At 43.8% G+C, this 18,942-nt stretch overlaps 1 protein-coding gene and 1 long non-coding RNA gene across 6 annotated transcripts in view; one reads left to right on the top strand and one right to left on the bottom strand.

Moving 5' to 3' along the window:
* The window catches only part of LOC309611890, a 489,900-nt gene that overhangs the window by 160,949 nt on the left and 310,009 nt on the right, over positions 1–18,942 (top strand). The window lies entirely within an intron of this gene.
* Positions 1–18,942, bottom strand: part of XDH (xanthine dehydrogenase) — a 65,789-nt gene that overhangs the window by 11,957 nt on the left and 34,890 nt on the right. For all 5 annotated transcript variants that reach the window (XM_082356691.1, XM_082356687.1, XM_082356688.1 and 2 more), the window contains exons 18-31: positions 18,568–18,691; positions 16,762–16,881; positions 16,185–16,281; positions 15,077–15,201; positions 14,218–14,351; positions 13,715–13,802; positions 12,397–12,483; positions 7,265–7,456; positions 6,941–7,086; positions 6,040–6,121; positions 5,432–5,527; positions 4,654–4,782; positions 3,992–4,066; positions 1,759–1,811 (exon numbers count right to left, since the gene is read on the bottom strand). In XM_082356691.1, coding sequence (XP_082212817.1) covers positions 1,759–1,811; positions 3,992–4,066; positions 4,654–4,782; positions 5,432–5,527; positions 6,040–6,121; positions 6,941–7,086; positions 7,265–7,456; positions 12,397–12,483; positions 13,715–13,802; positions 14,218–14,351; positions 15,077–15,201; positions 16,185–16,281; positions 16,762–16,881; positions 18,568–18,691 — 1,548 coding nt within the window. The remainder of the gene's footprint in view (positions 1–1,758; positions 1,812–3,991; positions 4,067–4,653; positions 4,783–5,431; positions 5,528–6,039; positions 6,122–6,940; positions 7,087–7,264; positions 7,457–12,396; positions 12,484–13,714; positions 13,803–14,217; positions 14,352–15,076; positions 15,202–16,184; positions 16,282–16,761; positions 16,882–18,567; positions 18,692–18,942) is intronic.

Here is an 18,942-nt window from a genome sequence, read left to right as displayed (position 1 = left end):
TCACTGTCGCGGCCTCTCTTGTTGCGGAGCACAGGCTCCAGATGCGCAGGCTCAGTAGTTGTGGCTCACGGGCCTAGTTGCTCCGCGGCATGTGGGATCTTCCCAGACCAGAGCTCGAACCCGTGTACCCTGCATTGGCAGGCAGATTCTCAACCACTGCGCCACCAGGGAAGCCCTCTGCTCTATTTTGCCAATGGCCTTTATATGAATCATTCTGTAGAGCAGAGCAGTGGAGGGTCCCAGCATGCTGGCCTCTACATGGTAGAAACAGAGGTGACAGATCTGCCTGAGCTCATGAAGGACATGTAAGCTACACTCCAAATGATCTACTGAATAGGAATTCAAGATCTCAGAACCAAAGGTTCTTTCTGGGCCAGCTTGTGAGCTGTTCATACAAGTTCACCTGCTCATGGGGCTGCTCACCTTTCTCAAGGTGAAAGGTAGTAAGATCAGTACCTCGTGCCAACTTGGGTGTCTCTTAAAGCAGCCACCTTGCCTGGTATTACTCCTCATCTACAGACCCCTTCTAAGTTTCAACAAATGATTTGAGCAGAGGGTTGTTAATAAAAACAGATGCTCTTTTATAATTTTTTTTTCTTTTTCAATCCTGAATATCTTATAAGATTCCAATTTTGCATGAGTCAACATATACGAATGTATGTGTGTGTGTTCTCTGTTTATAACACTGTATCTGTGTTATTCTATTCACTACACAGAAATAATGATGTGAGCTGATGTGATCAGAATCTGCATGAAAACAAAACCAATACAGGGCTGAGGGAAAAGGCTTCTCCCAGGAGATCATCACCTTCTTTGACCTCTGACCTCACCATCTTCATCTGGGTGTTCCCTGATATAACCCCAGTTTTATCAACTCTAAAAATGAAATAGAAACTTATGAGAAAATTTGCGTTAGTTTGTGTTTGTGTAGGTCAAATATTACATAACCCAACGAGCACTGGCAAAACATTACTTTGCCCTAAAAGTATATATATACATTTATATTACATGTATATTATATATATTCATAAATTCACACAAAACCTTTTAAAGCAAACATTGAACTATTTTCCAAATCCACTGATCTGTGAAAGAAAAGGTCCTAGTTAAATTTCCCAGAGAAAGCTAAAACATTATGGCTGACAGTAAATACGATCATATCTTTTTACAGCTTCTAAAGCTGTTGGACAGGGTCTCTGCTACTGAATTTTAAAGTTGCGGAAGATACGTGCTCTTTTCTAAAACTCACTTTAAGTCCACTGAATTCTGCATTTTGTAACAGGACTACGTGCTCTAAATCCTCCTCTCATTCTTTTGAAGGAAAGCCTCCTTAAAGAAATCTGACGCGTAGCACAAAGTAACACACACGGGTAACTCGGAACACCAGACGCCTTTGGTTCTTGCTGAGGAGGACGCTGAGGCGGGAGTGGCTGGTAATTGATGCACTATGTCAATAAATGAGGAGACAGGTTCAGGGAGAACCAGTGATTCCCCCAAGTGGAATAGTATACTTTAAGACCAGAACTAGAACAGAGGTCTTCCGATATGACAGCTCGCGCTTTTGGCACAGAGTTGGGTAAGCCCACGTATTTTAGAGGATCTTTAAATTGAAGCTAGTGGAAATCCATTGGAGAGACAAGCATTTTGGTGGAACTGCTCTCTCCTGACCATAGGCTGACAGAGTTCAGTGCTGGAGGGCCCTGCAGAGGTTAGGATGACAACACACTGTAAGATGGGCGAGATCAGTGCCTTACTTACCTGTAAAATCCAGTAGCAGACAAGCTCACCGTACCCCGGTAGGCAGCCATAACCTGAGGAGAGGAAATGGCCATCAGGAAGGGGGAACCATGGTTTCCAGAAACCCTGGCCCAGCACTAAACTTTCAGGAGCTCGTCCTCCTCATCTGGAAGCTGATCAACTCTTTTTACTAGTGATTCTCACTTCCATACCTTACCTCCCCTTCTCACCGTACCCCCTGCACTAGGTCCTCGTCATCTGAAGCCTGGAGCACTGCAGTAGCCTCTTAACTGGTCTTCCTGCCTCAAGTCGCCTCCTCGCCCTGCCGTGTAGCCCAGCCAAGTCAAAGGGATCATCTTAACACACCACACTACCCATGTCACTCCCCTACTCTAGAGCTTTCCACGCCTCCCCATTGCCTACAGAGCAATAGACCAAATGCCTGACATTCAGGACCCCAGTCTTCTCTCTGGCTTTATGTAACACACACACCATTGCTACTCCAGCCAAAATCAAGTGTTAAGTCTCTCCCAATCCTTCATGTCCCCACACATCTGCACCTTTGTTTATGTGGGTCCTCTGCTATATCTGCCCAAATCCTTTTCTTCCCTCAGCAACCAGCTCAAGCTTGCCTCTTCATCCACTTCTCCTGTGATTACTCCCTAATCTGGGCATTACAACAGCAGCTCTGTACACTGCTCATTTGATACTTAACATGTTAGCCTTGTGTTCTTATTTATACTTTCCTATTAATAAAGCTATCCATCTCTCCACCCATTCTATCTCTTTAGCTACATAATAAATTTTCCTTCCTTCCTTCCTTCCTTCCTTCCTTCCTCCCTTCCTTCCTCTCTCTTTCTTTCAATATCCACAGCTCTAAGATTTAATTTGTTACTGATATAGTTTGCATCATAATCATTGTCAATTACCAAGCACTTTACTATATACCAGATGCTATTGAGTCCTTTACAGATACCGTCTTACTTAATATTCAGTGCAATCCTATAAGATCAGCATTTATGAAGATTATTATCTTCATTTTACAGATGAGAAAACTAAGGTTTAGAGAAAAAATTTCTCTAGGATCCTTACTATATGTGCATGATATCAAATATATACATAGATCATAGTGGTGGCAGTAATGGCTTGTTTTTCAGTACAGTACAAACACTAAAGAGCTTTGATGCCTGTCATCTCCTGATCACACCCTTCTGATAATGGCCTTTTGGGGGTTATCTGCCTATAAGGAACACTGGACTACATGGCCGATAGTTGAGGACAAAGCCCAGGTCAACGGATCGGAAAGGCATTATTAAAAACAATTACGTTGCCTTACAAATCCACACTAAAATTCAAACTACCAAAATCAACCCACATTCATGTGGTATCTATGAGTGTGGGCAGGGAAGTACAGGTTGTATGAGGCATAGTAAGGTGAGTGAGTCAGAGAGAAATAGCTTATTTTCTTTGACTCTATTGAGGGAGACTTGTACTATCTGTGCTGGTTCACGTGTGGTCACATTTTATGTGTTACTATTATATCCAGTCCTTTCACTCCAACATTAGGGGAAGGTGAGGCAGGGCCACCATTGCTATTTCTGCTCATGGGAGCAGCTGAGGTCTCCCACCTGAGAGACACTTCCTTGCAGCTCCCTCTGAGGGTTTTTGACATGCAGGCTTCTGAACCAGAAATCAGAGAACTGGGCTCATTCTTATCATGAGTGCTTGCTGTGTCACTCTTAAAATCACAGAGACGATATAAACTCGTGGGCAGTATCTTTTTCCCTGCCCCCTCACAGATAGAGTCTCTGGACCCCAGAGCTGGGCAAGGGGAGAGGCTCCTGGGGCAGCCCTCCGAGAGATGGAGGTTTGGAGAAAACGAGGCTCAGCAAGACTGCAAACAAGTGGGGCGAGGGACCAGCCCCGAGGGACCAAGACTTCCCAGTGAGGCAGAGGTAGCACTCACCCCGTCTTCTGAGGCTCAGGGTAGCCGAACCCCTAGTTCCCACAGGGCTGTCAAGATTCTGGATCAAAAATTCTCCTCAAGTGACTTCCCTCAACTATGAACACTGTAGAGAGGGGCCCAGTATGGCTGAGCATTGACTTGTCCTGTGAAAGCACACAGAGCACCTCAACTTCTCTTTGCGTGTGTGACTAGATCCCAACCTCTTATTCCTGCCCAGGATCAGGGACAAAGCCCTGCTCTTAACTTCACTTTAATTTGCAAAAGCGACTTGAATCAGCTCAGACTTACCCAGTCTTCCCAGGAGCCGCTGGGATCCTTTCTCTTGAAGGGTTCCAGCCTTTTCAGGATGGTCTGGCAGGCTTCCTGAAGAACACATGCCCCACATGGCAGACACATCAGTCCTCTGCGTTCCCAGACCCAAACAAAACCCCGAGGTCCTCCAAGCGATGCTGTGCCCAGAGTGCCACTCAGACAGCCTTGCCACCCTCTTGGGAATGTCTGAGTCCCCGGGTAGAAGCCGTTGGCCCTTGCTTGGAGAGCACTTCCTGACCCAGTCCTGAGGCTGACAGAGGGGGAGATGTTGAGGGATCCCTAAGGAGGTGCCTTCTCCCATCAAACGCCTTTGTTTGATGACATCAAACAAAGCACGTGGTCTGACCTGGCTGACCCCACAATCGAATTTCAATTTCGCTCCATTGTCTTGTGTCCTCCCAGAATCCCCTGCTTTCCCTCCAGCTGCCCTTGCCCTCCCACGTTCATCCTTCCTGGCCTTGATGGAAGCGGCTGTGGGTCTTGAGCCCCTCTTTCAGCTTGGTGTCCCCTGGAGAAGAGAGCCAGAGGCATGGCCACAGCCGCGAGCCTGCAAGGAACCACTCCAGCCCCCAGCCCGGGGACTCTCCAGGCCCCCCGCCTTGGGCTGGCCCTCAGCGCGGTGGCCCGAGGCTCCTTACGTAGACGGCCTGTCCGTAGATGTCGGTGCTGACAGAGGCAGCCGTGGGAGAGCTGTTAGGCACAGTGTTAGTACTTGTTTCGCTGATGTAGATCTTAGAGGTGGGGATCTTCAGAGCTCTGCTGGCCACCTGCGAACAGAGAGGACGTCACTCCCTAGGAAAGGGCTTGGCTACCTTCTCCTACCTTCTCCCCAAGATGAGATTCAGATTCACTGTTACAGGAAAGAAAATCATCTCGTAAACCATAATTCTACTGAGACTCGGATGCTCTCACATCTGTCTGAATCTGAAGCAGCACTTTATGGAGTGGTTTGGTTGGATTAAAAAAAAGTCATAAATGTAATGGTGATGAACAATGCCTTTTTAAACTAACCCTGGCTTTTAAAAAAATCCAGTTCGGCCCATGCCCACAGGCCAAGCAGGTATGCCAACTCTAATTCAGCGCCCCTGGGAGGAGTGCCATGTGAGTGAGGGTAGCCAGCTACCTTAATACGCATAACACACACACCTTACACACAGTCACAGAGCCCTAGAGGGCTGGTGATGGAAGTGGCCTGAATCATCACCTGGCCAACCCCTTTGCACAGATGGGGAAACTGAGGCCAAGAGGAGGAGCAGACTTGCCCAGGGTCACATGTAAATGAGCAGCAGGGCTAGGGCCAGAGCCTAGGCCCGCCTCTGCTTCTGGTATGTGGCACTGCTCTCTTTTTCATAGCATCTTCCCTCACGCAGACACCACAGTGCTGGGGCGGATGCCCACGGTCTCCAGACTGCTCACCTGGACCATCTTGGTGTGAAGGCCTTGGCCCATCTCTGTGCCCCCGTGGCTCACCAGCACAGAGCCATCTGTGTACACGTGGATCAGGGCTCCTGCCTAAGGGAAGAGAACGACACCAAACAGAAAATTCAGCAAATCCTAACTCAGTTTAAGGCCTGGGACCAAAAGTACTGGAGCCCAGGAAAAAGAAAACCAGCAGTAGAAGTTTGGATAGAAACCTCAGACAGAAAAATCAAAGCAGTATAAATCTCATGATCTAATTATATAGTCTTTCAGTAGTTTGCAAAACTACTTTTTTTTTTTTTTTCATATCTCTCTGTCACCCATCCTAAGAGGGAGGTAGGTCTTTGTCCTGATTCTCCTGACAAAGAAATGGGATTAGAAAGGCAGAACAGATGTCCATAGTCCTATAGGCAGGAAGATAAGAACTAGACATTGACCCCAGATCAAATAGGGATGTGCAAGTTCAACTTTCATTTAAACAGCAAAGAGTTCCTCTGGTCAGCTCTGTTCCTGTGACAATGGGCTTTCCCTTGCAACACTGCAAGCAGAGGGGGAAATGGGGCCCCAGTGCAGTGGAGATGGACAAAATTATATAAAGCAATTACCTGATTCAGAAAAGGAACTGTGAAGCTTATTCCAAATTTGGTAGGAATTATGCACAATCCTCTCTTTTTCCAACAATTCTCCCTGAAGGAAAAAAAAAAAAAAATTCTCATAGCAGCTTCTCCACTATATTCATGTCAGATTGGACATATCTTATGTCACTATCTTTGTAAAATTGGGACAAAGCATCCTTGGAATTGCCCACTTAGTCTCTGTCATAACTGAGTTGTGCTTCAATTGTGTAGACAAAATGAGAACAGTGGAAATTTGGGTTCTAGATCCTCCAGTGGAGCTGAAACAGGGCCCACCCTTGAAAGTCTTGACTTTAAAGTGTCATCGCTCTGCTTCCCTGAGTGGGATTCGGATTGGGTCAGAGTGCTCTGGTGATCATGGACTGTACTCGCCCCAGGGAGGAACTGTGGCTCGCTGATGATAATGATAATACTTTCTTTGTGCTGTATATTTGCTTATCCAAGTAACTCTGTCAGAAAGACAGAGCCAGCACAATTATCCCCACTCTACAGATGATGAAACTGAGACCCAAGGAGACGGAGTGACTGCCAAGGTCACATTTATAGATTAGTGTCAGAGGTAGGCACATAACGTGGTGTTCTTAGTCCCAGGCCGGTGTTCTCTAGAACATCGTCTGCCCAGAAGGCACACAAACGTATAAAGATGGACCACGCTGACGTGCTATGACGCTGAGTGCTGTGAGCCCCGAGCCCCAGGGCTGAAGACCATTTCAGGATCTCAGAGAGATGGCTGTGACTGAGTTAGCAACCACAGCAGCCTCCTAAGTTACCTCTTAAGTTATTATTCTTATTTTGAGTTCAGCAAGAAGGCTATAGAATCTGAAACCCAGAGAGCCCCACAACGTCAGGCGCCTCCCCTCCTGGCGCTTACTTGTTGAACTTGTCAACCTCAGTCTTCCGGTCGTGATACTGAGAGCTCTTCAGGCATTCATCCCAGCACCTGGGCAAGTTGAAACCCTCAAGCCTCTGGTTGAAGTGTGTCAGGTCCCCTTCTCTGTACAGGTTCTTCCTCCGTACCTTCCCAAGGAGAGAGACACTGAGGCCTGGTCGGTGGCAAGAGACCAGGGGGGCATAACTGGAAGTTGAGCTTCCCGCCCCTCACCAGCGCCTGCCCATCCTCTACCCCCACGGAAGATGTCCAAGATACAAAGCAGGCTAACCCCCTCTGACTTGTGCCCCCAGATTCCCCGCTTACTTCCTCTGCAGGCAGCCCACAGGTCACCGCGACGTCACTCATCCAGTGCTCGGCAATGAACAAAGCCTGGGGGCCGCCAAAGCCCCGGAAGGCCGTGTTGGAGGGCAGGTTGGTCTTGCACAGCCGCCCAGTGCCCCGGACATTGGGGATTTTATAGCTGTTGTCCATGTGGAATAGAGCTCGTTCCATTATCTGAAGCAGAAGAAACCAAAATGGGAGAGAACAATGCATGGATTTCACTGGCTCCTCAGAAAAGGAATTTCAAGGGCTGTGCCCATCCCCACCTCTGCCAGGCCCACAGTCAACTGTCCTTCCTCAGGCCCAAACTATTGCTTTCCTGGGGTATTGCAAACCTCCTTAGTGCACTCCTGGCCTCCTGTGTCTCCTCCTTCTAATTCATGCCTCATTCTGAAATATAAGGTCATAGCAGGTCAAGCACTTGCTTCAAAGTGGCACTTACTATCTCCAGAGTGAAGTCTGTATATCTTTAAGCATGGAATTCAAGACACTTACTGACCTTTCCCCAATACACTTTTTTTAAAAAAAATAAATAAATTTATTTATTTATTTATTTTGGCTACGTTGGGTCTTCATCGCTGCCCACGGGCTTTCTCTAGTTGCGGCAAGAGGGGGCTACTCTTTGTTGCCGTGCGTGGGCTTCTCATTGCGGTGGCTTCTCTTGTTGCAGAGCATGGGCTCTAGGTGTGTGGGCTTCAGTAGTTGTGGCACGCGGGCTCAGTAGTTGTGGCTCTTGGGCTCTAGAGCGCAGGCTCAGTAGTTGTGGTGCACGGGTTTAGTTGCTCCCCAACATGTGGGATCTTCCCGGACCAGGGCTCGAACCCACATCCCCTGCATTGGTATGCGGATTCTTAACCACTGCGCCACCAGGGAAGTCCCCCCAATATACTTTTGATCCTCTTTTCTGACTGCATGATACTCTCACCCGTGAGGCCCCTCCCCACCATATCCACCTGCTAAAATCCCCATTCAGCTCCCACATGGAGGAGCCCCTCCCAGATCTTCTAGTTGGAATTGATCACTTGCCTCTTTTAAAAAATTGGTGACTTTATTTCCATTAAACTTGTACTGCAAATAGTTTAAAGAATCAAATACTTCCATAAGCCATGTTATGCAAAACAGCAGCCGCCTCCACTTTCTTCCTTCCACTCCCCAGAAGCAACCACTTATTCTTTGTCAGCTATTTACATTGTCTTCCACGTCTCTAAATAATGTGTTTATATTGCCATTTCTTGACTTTTTCGGTTTTAGACTTTTTATACTGTTTTCCCATCATGGAAAAGGAGAATTTAGCTCCCGCCCAACCCCCTTTCTCTACATATACACCAGCTTCCTGTCTCCCCTCGTCCTTGTATAGTTATACTTTCTTCTCATCAACCGTCCATTTAATCATTCTGTAAACATCACTTACAGCTGAACCATGTAGTTATACTAGGTTTACTTCTCTTTCTTGATAATATTTTCCCCCTTGGAGTTAACAATTATCTTTACTTTTTTCATTTGCTTCATTTTCTATGCACATATTACTACAAATTTGTTTTCAATATGTTCAAACACATTTGATTTTCTATCAGTCTCATCTTTTTGAAGAAATTGTTTCTGGAGCCTTCTGGCCAACTTCAATTTAAATTGGCAGCCCCTAGGCTTCTGTTCAGCTGTCACCCAGGGGTTTTCCCCTCACATTCATCCCAAGAATTCCCTCTGCCTCTCTCCACATTGAATCTCCTGTTTCTAGATCCCATGTTTTCCCTTTTCTTAGTTTTACACCCTTATATTATTGGAGTACAACCGTCAATATCTTCCCAAAAAGTGTATATCTAAAGGTACATTTTTGAGAACTTGCATGTCTGAAATGTCTTTATTCTACTCTCACCCTTAATTCATGATTTGGCTGTATACAGAATTCTAGGTTGGCACTAAGTTTCCCATTTACCCTCAGCATTTTGAAGGCATTTTACTAGTGCATTCTAGCTCCCCAGTGTTGAGAAATCCAACCAATGCCTTTCCAACTCTTGGAATGAGTTCCGTTCTTTTTTCCTCCCTGAAAATTGTAAAATCTCCTTTGTCCCCAGGTTTCTAAAATTTCACAATAATGTAAATTAGCATAAGTCTATCTTCCTTTATTGTGCTGGTTACTGGATAGGCTCTCTTAATCTCAAAATATATGCCCATCAGTTTTGGGAAATTTCTTGAATTATTTCTTAATAGTTTTCCTTCTCTCTCTTTTTTCTATTCTTTCTTTCTGAAACTTCTATTATTTGGATCTCCTGGACTGGTCCTCAAATTTTCTTGTATTTTCTTGCTATTTTTCCCCATTGTTTTCTCTTTTTTTAAGAGAGCACCTCAAGTTTCTTTCAACCCTTCTGTTTTCACAGTTTCAATTCACAAGGCTTCATTTTTATTCTTAGACTGCTTCATTTTTATAGCATCCTGTTCTTTCTTTAAAGTGTAATAACTCATCTCTCTGATGAGCTAAATGGTAGCTTTTGTTTGTTTGTTTCATTTTGGCTTTAGTTTACTTCCCCATTTATAGCCTCTTTCCCACAGGTTGCTTTTGGGGGTCTTTGATTTTTTCAGTCTTAGTCATCCTAGATGATTTTTATATGTCTCAATTCCATTTTTGCTTTCCCTTAGCACTTTGTCAATTGTACTTCATTTTATCTTTTATTATCTGTCTCCCCCACCATAGTGTGACCTTCTTGAGGGCAGAAACAATGCCATATTCTTCTATATGTCATCACCCTAGGGGCTCGATAAATATTTGCTGGATTGAATTTTAACACTTGTAAAATCTTTGGGGATAAGTCCTATATCTTTTTCAACCTGATTTTCCTACAACACCAAGAAGCAAGTGTTATATTTGGTGAGACTACCAGAAATGCTTTCTTTTTTGAACAGTTTCCTACACTAGATCTGAAGTATAATGTTTCCTAATTGAGCCAATTAGAGAAGCCCTTAGCACGTTCAAAGTGGGAATAATGGGGAACTTCTGCTTCTCCTGAAATGTTTGACTTTTTTTTTTTAACAAGAGTCTATGCATATATAACTAATATGGTTATAAAATTAAGATTTAAAAATCTTAAAATGTAGTACCACCAAGGTAACTTGGTTAATTTACAAAATGACAAAAGTATATGCCATATGAGAAGGTTCAAAGCAGCATTATCCATAAAAGCTAAAGACTGGAAACAACCCAAATGTCCTTAAAGTGGTGAATGGAAAATAAAAAATGGTCTATTCATACAATGGAATATTCTTCATCAATAAAAAGGAATGAAGGAATGATCCATGCTAAAACACGGGTGAACCTCAAAAACATTATTCTGAGAGAAAAGAAGCCAGACATGAAAGACTACATAGTATATGATTCCGTTTATATTAATTGGCCACAAAGGGAAAATCTATAAAGACAGAAATTAGATTAGCAGTTGTCTGGGCCTGAGGGGCAGGAACAGGAGTGACTGCAAATGGGCACAAGAGATAATTTTGAGGTGATTGAAGTGTTAAAAAAACTGGATTGCAATAATGGTTGCCTGACTCCTTAAATGTACTAAACCGTAAAATTGTAAAACAGTTGACCCTTGAAAAATATGGTTTTAACTGTGTGGGTCCACTTATAAGCATATTTTTTCAATAAAGATATTGGAAATTTTTTTGGAGATTTGCAACAATTTGAAAAATCTCACAGATGAACTGAATAGGCTAGAAATATCAAAAAATTAAGAAAAAGGTATGACATGAATGCATAGGATATATGTAGATATTAGTCTATCCTTACATAGGTATAACATAAGTGATCTTAAATATAAAATAATGTTAGTTTTCTTACTGTTTTATAACTTTGCTTTCAAAGAGTTACATTACTGTTCAGTATGCCCCTCTCTTGTAATTGGAGAAACTGCCTATCAGCCTATCATCACAGGGAAGTGGGTTTTTTAAAATGTAACAATGTTTCCAGTACTATATTATGTCTATGACTGTAATCATATACTATATGCCATAAAAATTACTGTATGCCATAAAAATTTTATAACGATTCATTCATTAGTGTATAGGCTAGGCTATCCTGAAGCAATCGTATTGATTACACTGGGCTACCATAAAGCAATCATACTGCTGCTGCTTTGTTATCAATGCATGAATCACTGTATCTGTAAATAAACATGAATTTCTCTTTCACATTATCTTTTCATTGTTGAGGTCTAGTGTTAGTAATTCATATAACATCTACAGTGTTTTGTATCATATAAGATAATATTGATGTAGGTACTTACAGACAGACGGTTCAGCTTATAAACAGATTATGTAAATTTACAGTATCGATAAATATAGTACAGTCCTGTATTTTCTTCTCCTTATGATTTTCTTAAGAACATTTCCTTTCCTCTAACTTATTTGATTGTAAAAATACATATATAATACATATAACATATAATATATGTGTTATTGGACTGTTTATGTGATTGGTTAGGTTTCCAGTCAACAGTAGGCTATTGGTAGGTAAGTTTTGGGGGAGTCAAAAGTTATACACAGATTTTTGACTGTGGGGTTGGGGGTGGTGCCCCTAATGCCTGCGTTGTTCAAAGGTCAACTGTCCTTCAAATGGGTGAACTTTATGTTATGTAAACTATATTTCAATTAAACTATTTTTAAAAAGGTAAATCAAGTCATTATTTAAAATTCAAACATCACAGAAATGCATAATATAGAAAATGACAGTTAGTACCCCCCTTAATCCCACCCAGTCACTGTTTGGAGTATGGTCTATCAGACTTTTGTCATGCATATCATTATACACACACACACACACAAATTAGTATTACATTCACGCACTCAATGTCACCATACTATACATAAAGTTTTGTAACTAACTTTACTTGCTTGGCAAAATATCTTGCACCAGAAGGATGAGTTTCTAGTCAGATAAGTAATATGATCACTTCCATGCTTTAGAGAATAACCAAGGATGGAGAACCTGAAGGTGAGGACCAAGTAGGAGGCTATTGCAACAACAGGCAAGAATTGAGGAAGCCTATCCCCGCGTGTGCAAACAGGCTATGGGGCACACCCGTGACCTCCCAGTCACCCCGGATGCAGGGGCACGTCCTACATACACCGAGAGAGAGGTCCTGACTGTTCCCGACATTGCTGTAGTGATCCACCTCCAGAGCCACAATCTTCCCCGTCTTCATGAAGCCAACCTGAAAAAAAGGAGAGTGAGTTCTCAACTGTCCCCTTCCTTTGTCTGTCTCTAACCATCTCCTCCCACTTATGCTACCTGGAGAAAACAGAAAGAATAAGACATCCCACCATGAAATAAAGTAGAACTTAAGAGATCACCAGACTTCACAGGTGAAGAAGAGAGGAACTAACACCTCCCCAGTGATGGACCCTGGACACCCCTTCTCCCTACACTCCTTCCTCCCTACTCCTGGCTTCTCGTTCTACCAGCGGAAGTGAGGAGGTAGAAGAAAGAACATTGGTCATGATAGGTCAGGGAGGGGAGGGCTGGGAAGAGAAACTAGGAGAGAAACTGGAGACTCCCTCACAGCTTTTGGCCAGAAGACAGCAAAAGTTACACCTTGCACAAGCATGAATGTGCTTTCACATCCCCAACCTCGTGTAAACTATCTAAACAAACCCTGACAGGTCATTTCATGAGTGAGGAACCTGAAACCCCAAAAGACCAAGTTACTTTCTTGGAGCCCACAAGAGTTTGGGAATAAGAGAAACACAATCCCTTTTGGTGAGTTAAATCATGGAATAAAGTCAGAAGAGACTAAAGAGGAGATGTTCAAAGCCAACCTGTGGGACAGAGGGCTCCCAGGTTTACAGCACTAGACTGGGACCTGTAAGGCTCTACTGGTGCGCAGAGGGGAGGATGCATGGTCAGAACAGTAGTTGGTCATCCACAGAAGCCCAGAAAAGGGACAGTCCCACAGGGCACTTGGGTAGTGCCCAGCCGTACATGGTCTGGCCGAGCAGGCACCCTAACAGCTTATACCTGACCAGGCCCCTGGAAAGTTGTATTTCTCATTGGAAATTACTAAGTGGTCATTCTGACTTTGACATCAGGCTGTAAACACATTAACATCAGGCCATCCTGTGGGATGGATTTACCCCAGATCTGCTGACAAATCATGTTTCCGAGCCTGAGTGGACAAAGACCAGATGTGGACCACAGCAAATTCACAAAAGTCATGCACAGCGTCCTGTGGCATCTCTTGGGAAGTGGCCTGCCAGCCTCCCCCAGGATCACCCTCCTATGTTGCTGTTGGTCGATTTGAATTTCTCTCCTTGTTATCTCTTCTTTGAATTTCTACAGGTAGTCATGACAAAAGTCAGAGTATATCCCAGGATCCCTGAATCTTTATCCCCAGTTTCCTAAGCAGAGGGCACTGCCCACCCGGCACAGCTCCCGACATCTAGAACCTTGTATCTGGCCAAGAAGGGGTGTCTGCCGCCAGTTATCAGCATGTCCTCATCACGATCCAGCATGCAGCGCACCGGGTAACCAGTCCTGGGGGAGGCACCAGAGAGTGAGAAACCTCTACAACAGCCCAGCCCTGTGAGTCTCAGGGATTAAAACAGCAAGGAAGCCTTCTTTCTCCACCTGGTACACTGGGCTGCTTCGCTGTCTAGACACTGTGCTGGACAAGGTGGGGGACGTGCAGGTGTGGGGTATGGGGTGTGGAGTGTGTCCTTGCCATTGGGGTCCTCACAGTCAGGTAGGAGGGATAGGACATGGACACATGCATCTGAATACAATGAACCAGGTGACGCTGCCCTCACCCCTATGCCCACGAGTTCTAAAAACCGAGGGCTGTGAAAATTTGAAGCAAGGGGAATCTACTTCCCAAAGGGGGAAATCCAGCAAGCCTTCCTGGCAGAGGCAGCCTTATTCCTCTTCCCAGAGCCCACGGGGGGGAACTCACTTATATGCAGCCAGGGCCACAGCCACAGTCATCATGATGCCCCGGGTCTCCTTCCCTCCAAAGCCTCCTCCCATTCTCTTCACTCGGACCAGAATCCGGTTTATTGGAACCCCCAACATTTTTGCAACAAAGGACTGTGGGCAAAAGAACAAAATACTCCTAGTGAATGTATATGCCACCTGGACTTACTTCAGGCCTGACCCAGAGCCTACCCGACACACAGAAGCCTAATTACTGCTATGAACTCTGAAATCCCTTAATTCAAGAATCCCCCTCCTGTCCCAGGGCAGCCTTTGGGTAGTGGTGCCAGGGTCTAGCGCGCATCAGTCACTGCACACTGAATTCAGACACTCGTGTTTAACCAGAGGGGTGAGCAGCTGTTCACAGCCTACTTTCAGAGCCAAAACTCATTCCATTTGGCCAGGAACTGGTGGGTCATGAGGGTAAGACCAGTTGCCCAAAACACTGGCAACCACTGTCCTATTACACGCAATAGAGAAATTAGGAATATTTGAGCCACTGCAGATAATATAGTGGTCCCCATGGCTCTCACTTAGCACAACCCCTTAATTTAACAGATGAGGAAACTGAGGCCAGATATGATCTGACCAAGGCAATATAGCATTGGAATGATAAAAGCTAACATTTTCTAGGCTCCATCCAAGTTTTAAAACTCATCTAATCATTACAACGTCCTGGACAGGCCCCATTTTATAGGTGAGAAAGTTATATAACAAGCTCAATGACACCAGCTTGTTGGTGACAGGGCCTGGCTTCGAACCACTACCCTCACATCCCCTCCTGGATCAGCTCATGTCTCCCTCTTCCCTGGCCCTTTGTTGACCCACTGGACACCTACCTGGGTACTCATGATATTCTGTGTGGACGCAAAGAGCTCCATCTCCCCTGCCTCGCCTTTTGGGACAGCAATGGCACAGTGAGTCTCCAGATAGAAGTGCTCTTGGCCACCGATGTACAACTCGCCTGGGGAAGCAACAAGACTCCTCACAGTGAGCCCGATGCTACAGAGATGGTGAGTTTGCTTAAGGAGAGAATGTATTCATCCAGGGCCCTGTGCAGTTACCAGCTGTTCACAGGTAACCTTTCAGTTCCCCAACTGAGATGGAAAAGGGTCTCAAAGTCTTAGCCATCTGGGGGCTGAACCCCCGCACCCTAACAAAGAAATCTGAACGACACTGAAATGCATCAGGTGTGAAGCTCCCTTCTTGCTGCAGCCAGTGGAAATGAAAGATTTTTAGACTATCATTGTAAAATTTTGGAAAAAGTAAAAAAGGAATTAACAGGTGTGATTCAGAAGCTGAAAATAAACAGCATCTTCCAGACCCAAAGCTGTCAGTCCAGCTGGATAGCTGGCTTACTAGTAACTTAGCAACGCACAGAAACCAATGTAGAAAACCATCCCCAAAGGGGGCTGATAGGCAGCCTTGCTCTGGGGTGAGAGCTCTGGACCTAATTTCACAGTGCAGGAGGGAAAGGGGGAGGAGGGGAGAGAGCACTAGCTGGAGATGGGTGAAGACTGCCTTCAGGCAGATGGGGAGGACCAGAAGTCTGTGTAGCCAGAGGCTGGGCAGACCCAAGACTAGTCAGACATCTGTGACCCTTTTTTTTTTTATATATAATCTTTATTGGAGTATAATTGTTTTACAATATTGTGTTAGAGACATCTGTGACCCTTATCTTCCCTAGACAGTCTTCCAAATCCAACACATTATAATGTCTCCAGAATCACTTAGGTATGTCCAGTCTAGAGACAGGAGAGTAGAGACTAAGATGCTGAAGTTCTTTCCCAGCCACCTGTCTAGTATTTTGTTACAAACAACAGAGAGACTCTTCTGTTAGGAAATGTCAGGAAATCACTCCCTTGCTCCAGGGCTCAGGTACAGCTCTTGAATTTAACTCATAAACCAGGGCCACCCCATCCCCACTGCTGCATCGTGCAGCCATACCTGAAACAACATTATCTGCTTCCGAAAACCCCTTCTTGAGGTCTCCTTTCTCAATCTTCAGCTCAGATCCATAAAAGGAATTGTTTTTTATAGCATCCTGAGGATTAAAACGAAGCTTCAGTGACTTGGCTTTAAAGGACGGAAGGTGGATTTAAGGGATTGGAGAAGAGAAGCTCTTGGAATTATTACCTCTCTCTTCCCACATAAGTCACACAGCCATCTCTGTAAGTTTCTTATATAGACTTAAAGCTCAATTGTAGCCCAGGGTGTCCTATTTCTCTATTTCATTAGATATAGACATACAACCCTGGATCTTGAGGAACAGCAAAGAATCCCTCAAGGAACCAGCTGGAGCTGAAATTGGGAAGGAAGAACTCAGCTTGGCCATTTATGGACTGAGTCTAGGATCATGATGGGGAAGGATTCATAAGACCCCACAATCGCAGGCTGGAGGAGATTTAAAAACTTATCTGGTCAGATTCCACCTGCTGTTCGAACCTCCCCTAGAGGATCCTAATAAAGGTGCCTCCAGGGACAGGTAGCTCTCCCCTCTCCAGGCAGCCCATTCCCCAGTTACCTCAATCGTGATAATGGCTGGAAGATCCTCATAGGTGACTTTCACTCCATGGGCGGCTCTCTGTGCGTGTTCTGGGGTGTCGGCGACCACAGCACCAATGACGTGCCCAACACAAGTCACCTAGGAGCAGAGCCAGATGGTTAAAGAACATAACGTGCTCCTCATGAAGCAAATTCTTTCTGATTGTTCAAAAAAGCAAAGGAAGTCCCGCCCCCATAATTTTTTAAGGTACATTTAAGGAATGTCCTGGGGCCTCTTCATGTTCTTATCCTAGTACTTGGGGTTACGTGCTTCTTCATAAGTGTTTAGAATCAGTAGAACTGGAATAGGACTTGGGGATAACTAGTATCTGATGGCAGCCTGTTGAGAAGCTTCCCAGGATAAAATGTGGTGATTGATTAGTGATGTCTGCCATGAGCAGCAGAATGGAAAGCACGGCACCATAAAGTATATCTGTCAACTCAGATCTACCCCAACACCCTTGTTCTTCATACGAAGAGATGGATACCCAGATAGCAAGATCACAATTGCCTCATTACTAGACCATGACTAAATCTTAACCCCTGACTTCCAGTTTTATTTTCTTTCTACCACTCTACTCTCGTTTATCTTCTGTTTCTCAGATTTATACCAAAAGTTTCTCAATGGCAGCAATCATGTGTTATATTTCACCTAGATGTCCCAAAGTGGTCATTCCCCAATACTGGTTCTTAAACATTATGGCCTATAAACCAGTTTTTTTGGTTGTTAGATTTATAAAATAATTAATGGTTATTGTTTTCTTTTCATTTAATAAATTCAGTTCCTATAGAAACTTTATGGATCTCCTTCAGGGATAATTTTTTTCCAACATCCCTCCAAAAATAAACAAAAAAATTGTCCAACTCATCACTTTGGAATATGAGATTTCTGACAATAGGAACAAATACTTAACATGTCTGTCTCTGATAATTACCTCTTCAGAACCCAATTAAGCTCTTGACTTAATTGGTTAGCCTAGTGGTTGTTGAACCTGGCTGATTCTCACTAACCATAATGCTAGTTATGGTCTTAGAGGCTCTTGAAGTTTGTAAAGCAATTTGTCTTCTATCAAATGCTCTCCTTTTGGAGTCCTTGTGTCTCAGGGTTATAGTTTTTCATTCTCTCCTTCACTTTTACCTTAATAATAAGTTGAATTTGTCCTTCAGCAACACCTATCAACCTCCAATTTGCAACATTTGATCTGTACTGAAATTATAAAATGACTGACAACTGTCCTATGAGTATATAGGTTTTTGTAGCAGCTGCCTTGAATGTTTGGAATTTTTTTTTTTTTTTGGCAGAACTCCATATATGGTTGAAATCAATAGATAAAATTTCATGTAAGTGAATTATCAATACACATAGTGGTGGTATTGTAATTGTAATTTCTATTCTGGTTGGTTTGTTTAATGTATTTTTATTTTCTTTTAATAAAGGAGCTTAATATTGTACACTTAAGAACCTGATTGTTAGTTAAAATACAGTCACCAGCCTTTTTTTAATGCCACTTTGGCATGGAGTCATCCTACTATGTCTTATACTATGTACAAGCTGCAGCCATCAATTAAATAAATAAATAAACATTAAGTTAAAAGTAAAAGTGCTACCAGGCATATTCTATCCCTTTACTGATTGTCCTGGATACTGGCTAATTGGATGATGGCCGTGATATGTGCAAATGTATAATCTTTTCAAGATCAGGGATTTGGAGGAAAAAACACAAATTAAAACTTAAATACTCATTCCACTAACTTCATATTTTTTTTAAAAAAATCCAAGACGTACCTCATCCTTTGCAAAGACTGTCTCATCATTAAAAAGTCCAGTTTCGTTACTCCCAGGAATATCATCAGCGGAGAGAAAGCAAACAAACCCTGGCACCTTCTGAGCTTCTGAAATATCAATGGACCTGCAAGAAGGAGGAGGAATGTGAGGAGCCAGGGAGGAAAACTGAAGCGGAAGACCTGTCACCTGACACAATGATGAACTATGCTGTTCTTCTACCTGTGTATCAATAATTTTTTCCCAAAAGGTTGTATAATAGAGAAAATTTCTAAAATATCTTCAGCTATATTTTTATATCTTATAAATCTTGCTCCTTGTAGTTCCCCATCCAATCCCATCCATCCCTCCATAGGGAGAACAGATACTATCATCTAG

The sequence above is a fragment of the Balaenoptera borealis genome (genome assembly GCF_965194805.1).
Source record: "Balaenoptera borealis genome assembly, chromosome: 15".
Lineage (NCBI taxonomy): Eukaryota > Metazoa > Chordata > Mammalia > Artiodactyla > Balaenopteridae > Balaenoptera > Balaenoptera borealis.
This window is presented reverse-complemented; position numbering and strand designations above follow the sequence as displayed.